A 6,118-nucleotide genomic window follows, 5' to 3' on the forward strand; every position below is an offset into this window, starting at 1 on the left:
TTATAAATTTATTTGAAGGCTCGTTATTTTATCTTCAAGCGCGGATCACAAAAAAAATCGGACATGAACTCATTTGTTTTCTTTTGCTGGAGTTACAGTAAAATGACAATTACAATTTTCAAATTTTAAGGTAACAATAATTCCTAGTTTGCTTTCATTTCAATTTTTCGTCAGATCCTAATCCTAGGTATACAATTAAATTCGTTATAACTTTAACCAACGTTGCAAGTTGCAATAGTTTACATGAAATGCCAATTGTCAAGACCTAAAGTGTGTTTCAAGTGATTATTGGAGCGTAGAGTTCAAGTAACGACATACGATTTCAGGTTCATGGATAACTCGATTACAAATTAATTTGATCGCTCTTTATTTTTGTGTCAGTCTTGATTTTCCACATATTTCGCAGTATGATATATTGGAATTTGTATCAAGGTTTTATTCAATAAATTATCTATACTTAGATTTACAAAACAACAAACACATGTTCATACTTTTAGGCATTTTTATGCGTAGGTATATATTTTTACTTTTACGCGCTATTAATAATTTATGGGACTTGTGTAATAAGCAATTTTGTCGTTTGTTATCTTGCATTAACTATTACCGTGAATTATTTTTTTTGTGTTCCATTACTGGTTTTCTGATTAAAGTGAATATCATGCAATAAAAGTAACGTAGATTACTGTCAAATTTTATTATTTCTAGTTATCGCAACCTTGCTTGCACCTCTTGTTCAAATATTTTTATACATAAAAGTTCATTGCTACGTATTAAATTGTAGATTCGCTTAATACCAGAAAAATACTGCCCAACGTTCTCTACGTCCTTTTTTTTATATTTATTGTGTTAGACATCTATTTTTTTTAGACTAAATATACCAATTAAACTAAAAATTATGCAAGTTTTAGCTGTCACGTTACAGAAGTTTTGACCTTTTCCGGACGTCAGGAGACACGTGTTTTATACTCCATTAATTCCGGGGCAATTAAGAATTTCCGGGGGAGGTGGCAATCCTAGAAGTTCTAGTCTCCCTTAAGTAGAATTTCCTTTGGATGGTTTCACTTCAAGAAATCAAATAAATTTGCAAACCATACAAGTGCAACCATCACAACAAACACGTAATAACCAGGGTGCCTATTTTACGCTACACACGCAAAGATGTACTTCATGGTTCCATTGTATCTCCCAATGGAGATAATATTCCATAGTAAAGTGATTTTAGGTGAATGAGACGAAATTATATTTAATTTCCTATAACACAAAAAAAATATTTTCAATGGTATTCGTTTGTTTAATAATAACAACCAGGTAGCTGATTGAAAGATAACCGTTTGGTTTGTATGTTTTACGAGCGAGATAACATCTACTGGAATTTTCCGGGATTTTGACCACCTAATAATTAGAAGTCTTTCGAAATTAATCTTTCGCTAGATCACAATTTGTCACCTTCACCCGAAAGTAACCACCGAAAGGTAAATTAAAAACATAAATCGATTGGAATTGCTATTTTTGCTATACAGGGTGTCTCAGGTAAGACTTTCGAGCCTAATAAACAACTCAGTTTTTTCCAGCGGATTTTTGTGAAATTTAAAATGCAGATATTTTAGACGGTGAAGAATAAAATCCCATTAATACAATCACCCAAGTCTTAAAAACGTAATTTTTACAAGCCTTTTTAAAATGTTGAATTGATTAAGATTTATATCAAAAAATTGATCGTCAATTAAAAATGCTGTAAGGAGAAACTCGTCCTTGAAAGACGTCTGGTTTGCAAGAAAAAAGAAAAAACTGTGTTAAACGTGGCTGCAAATGCAAAAAACGTAGACGCGTATGAAACAAACACGCCATTTTGCAGAATTTTGGTCATCCCTTTTCGCAGAAGCGCAGGTGACATATTTGACGTTTATCTTGCTAACCTTACAAACACTTACAAAGTTAAAGACAACATTTGGACGTAATTTATTATACTGGATGCTTTAACTCTTCCATAAAGGACTAAAACACGATCGGAATATTTTACGAAGGTAATTTAGTTCACGTACGCTTCCTGTGTCTTCAAATAAATTGACGACTCTCTTAACCTTACATTTTGTAGAGTAAAGTTCTTACGACACTCTCCATAGGCAATTTTTTTTCCTTTTTCAACAATATTGAAATTTCTGCTATTGTAGTCTATTTTTAGAGTATTTTCAATAATTTTATCACAATTTGACGTTTCTAATAACGCGCGCCCAATTTTGAGAGACTTTAAAGGGTGTACAAAATGTTGCTTGGCAATTAATCATCAATTGTTTCAAAAGGTAACTGCTCAAATACCTTTAAATTTTACATTAAATTTTTAACGACAAAATCTAATCTTTTCGTTGAATCAGACAAGTGATTTATTTAATTGTTTGTGTAGACCCCTATTTTTTAATGTTTAACAATCTAATAATAATCGCGCATAATTTTCGATAAAGGAAACGTGTTAAAATTACTTACATTTTTTAACTTGAGGTAATTTTATTATTACTAATTGAACCTTCACGGTCTAAAATATCTGCATTTTAAATTTCATAAAAATCCGTCTGCAAATAACCAAGATATTAGGCTCGAAAATCTTAACTGAGACACCCTGTATATAATTAATCAACTTAAGTACATACACAATATTTTTGTTTTACAATACAAAAATTTCCGATAATAATGCGGAATCTGGAAAAGTGCCCCGAATGCTTGCAGCGTTTCCACGTTGAATGGCAAGGGAAATCCTCTCAAAAAGGAATTTCTTTGATTTTGAATCGCCTGATTCCGCAAAAAGTCGGTTTCCGATGGCATTAATGAAATTGATGGGTTACTTTGCACCAAGGGCCTAAGGTTTCAAAGGCTAAACCTTTAAATATGTAATTTGATGAAATAATTGAACTATATTTGCTATGTTTGCGTTTGCAAGCCATTTCAGCGGCAAAACCTGAAACTTCAGAAGTTTTCAAAACGTAACTGTCTGCAAGTGTATCTACAATAGTAACGTTTCAAACTAAAGGTTCACCTTTAATCCATGGTACTAAAGTCATCCCATCTGGGCGTTTTCCATCATCCCGAGACAGTCCATTTGGTTCTAAAGTTGAATTAACATGAATAGAAATCAAAGGCCGGTTGATAACAGAATTAATTTCAGTGTGTCTGGAAAATCTACCACTGCTTTTGGAACAACTTAGACCGTGGATACCAATTTCGTCAACTTTCCCATTGCATTTGCAAATATAAGGTGTACAAAAATTACAACCCAATCTTAAACCAATACAAACTTGGAAAGAAGTGTTATCTAAAAGAGTACCAATATTAGAAGGTATTGCATGCAAGATCCTGATTCTCTGTATTGCAAAGCCTTTAAACGAGCCAAGTCTCTAGATGAAATAAAGATTAAGTCATTGGCAATTATTCCTTTGATATTAATATTATCCCAATTCTTCTGAAATTGTGGGATTGTTGGTCTTTCGTTCTCATTTTCTACATCCCAGACTGCTGAAGCTTCATCATAATGGTGAATAATAAGTTCATTATCCTTTGAATTTAGTAATAGGGAAACAAGTTTTTTAACACCATGAATTGAAGATAAAAAAGCAGGGAGGCAAATATCGGAAATGCAGCGAATTCCGAGTCCATCAAATCGGTAAAGTGGACTGACACCATTGTAAATCAGTTAAACGTAAATTAAGTATTCTTTCAAAAGAAGATTTTAAAGATGGATCAGTTGAATTAACATAATTAGAAATTTTCCAAAATGGAGTTGTTCTTAATATGTAAAAAATTGAAAAAACAGTTCTTGATTAAAGTATAAGCCACGTGTCTGCTAAGAAGTTCAGCTTTGTGTAAAAGATTTTCAACTGTACTGATAGTTTTTTCAATAGTGTATTTGAAACCTTAATCAAAGATTGGAGAGCCTAAAAGAGATAAACTTCCTCGGTCACAAATTTTAATACCTGGTGCTAAATTTTATGACTTTTAAATCTGTCTTCAGAACAGCAAAAGAAAATTATTTTTGGTTGCAATTTGCAATTATCTCTTGTCACCACAATGAAACACTTTTAAGTAAATACACATGTTCGCTGTTTTGTCGCGGCGCTGTTAGGTCTCCGGGCCGTTTTATCGCGCGCTGCTTTGTTGCGCTATTTTAAATTATAAGAATTATTTTATCCCCGTCTTCTCTACTGTTCCTTAGAGAAAATGAGTTTTTTTTCCTTCATTTAACGTATTTAACGAATGCAATAGATTTTTAATAATATTTGAAAATGTCTCTCGTGTGCAACGATTTTATTATTAATTTTAATTAAACGTAAAATCTGCCATTATAATTCGACTTTTCTACTACTCCCCCCTTACATTCTTCAATCATGAAATAAAAGACTCATCAAAGAAAGTAATAAAATATTCACCACTACCACCTTTTCGTGGATACTCTATTATAGATTCATAAAGGATCGGTAACGGTAATCAAATTGTCATTATGAACCTTTCGTGAATGATGTGTTAAAGAAGATTTTATTTATTCTGTCAAGAACGCTATTCTACACTTTTAAATAAATAACTTTATCGACGCCACTTCCTTAACCCTTAATAACTTACGTACCACGAATAATAAACAATTTATTCTTAATCTTAATACAAGTTATCCTGTCTACTGAATGAGCCATTCGGCATATGATTCATCTTAATAAATACTGCAAATCTACTTGTTCTAATGACAATTGAACAGCATTATCTACTTAGATTCTAAGTGTTTACGATTGTGAAATGATTTATTTTGGGCAGCCTTCAAAAGATAAGTAAAAATATTGCAAAAATAGAAAGACACTGCGTAAATACTCTGATACACTTATTCCATTTGTAACACACCGATCTACCTTCGATATTTTAAACAACTCCTCATCATTCTTTATTTTTAATGGCGGATGCCAACCAGCAGGCGAGAATTATTCCAATAACCTGTAACAAAAAATTGAATCAATCAGGTTTCTAATCACCGCAAAATTTTTGAACCTCAATAAACGCGATGCCAATCCCGACACCAATCAAGATCTTTGCCGAAGACTCTGCTTTGGCTTGCAACTGGTAGAAGCATCCGTCTTGATACATGATACCATCTTCCGGTTTGGCCGCCTGACAGTGGAAGGATTCAGGTGGGGGCGCTCCTTCTCTGGTGGGATGGCAGCAAGACATGGGCCGAGCATTTTCCGGCCAATCCGTAGGACCTTCCACTCCACAACACATCAACTAAATTCAAGCTTGTGAGCGTTGACAGACAAATTGACCACCAAGTGACTCACTTTAGTCTGAATCCTGTTCCAAGCATCTCTGTCTGTTCTGCTGTTCTCGAATCGTTTCATCGAGCTCTTCATCAGGTCTTTCATGGTCATCTGGAAGTCGTTCTTGTACACGGCGGCAGCAATACCGACAGCTAGCTCGATTATCAAGATGATCAGGAGACACACAGCGAACTGAAACAAGTCATTTAGAAGAAGTTTCCTGTTGGGAGTGGTTCTTACGGCCATCAACATGTAGTAGGACTCGCGGATGGCTCCGTAACATCCCAAGGAAGCAACAAGGAAGACGATACATCCTGTTACTATCAGGACAACCGGCGGTGCCAGGATTCGGCCCTCCATGAAGTCACTGAACTCCCCCACATCCGACAGAACTAACGCACCAGCAACTATCAGACCGATCCCGGAGATCTGGAAGGTTCTAAATTGTGAGGAGATAGACCAAGTGCTGGACAACTGACCGCAAACACTAAATTAAAAGTAAACAAGATGTATTTGATAACGCTGAGCTCGCAGGACTGCATGTTGAAGCTCTTCTGGACTTTTCACCACTAACTCGAGCCTAAAGGGATCGGACACGGTTGATTAACTTTTAGAATCGCATTGACAAGTCTCATTGGTCAGTTTTGTTTTGAGTGGTGGTTCGTTATGGTAACGCTGGACTCTGGGCGCTTTCTTGGTTGACCTTTTGATGAATATGCCAGATCTTATCTTGGAACAAATTTCAGTTTTTGCCATGTAATTTGTGGCTCTTTCAAGTGTACGACTATTAAATGGAAAAAATGTTCGACAAGTGGCAATTGCCAGAAGACACA

The 6,118-nt window shown here is 34.8% G+C and overlaps 1 protein-coding gene across 1 annotated transcript; it reads right to left on the minus strand.

Annotated features, from left to right (window-relative positions):
- Positions 1–4,613: 4,613 nt before the first annotated feature.
- LOC138126230 (23 kDa integral membrane protein-like) lies at positions 4,614–5,917 on the minus strand. The gene is made up of 5 exons (XM_069041953.1): positions 5,765–5,917; positions 5,526–5,714; positions 5,307–5,477; positions 5,020–5,253; positions 4,614–4,965 (listed from the first exon to the last, which is right to left on the minus strand). The coding sequence occupies exons 1-5, from the start codon at positions 5,825–5,827 to the stop codon at positions 4,909–4,911; spliced, it is 714 nt and encodes a 237-aa protein (XP_068898054.1). The 5' UTR covers positions 5,828–5,917; the 3' UTR covers positions 4,614–4,908.
- Positions 5,918–6,118: the final 201 nt, after the last annotated feature.

This window comes from Tenebrio molitor, chromosome 3 (genome assembly GCF_963966145.1).
Source record: "Tenebrio molitor chromosome 3, icTenMoli1.1, whole genome shotgun sequence".
In the NCBI taxonomy this organism is placed as follows: Eukaryota; Metazoa; Arthropoda; class Insecta; order Coleoptera; family Tenebrionidae; genus Tenebrio; species Tenebrio molitor.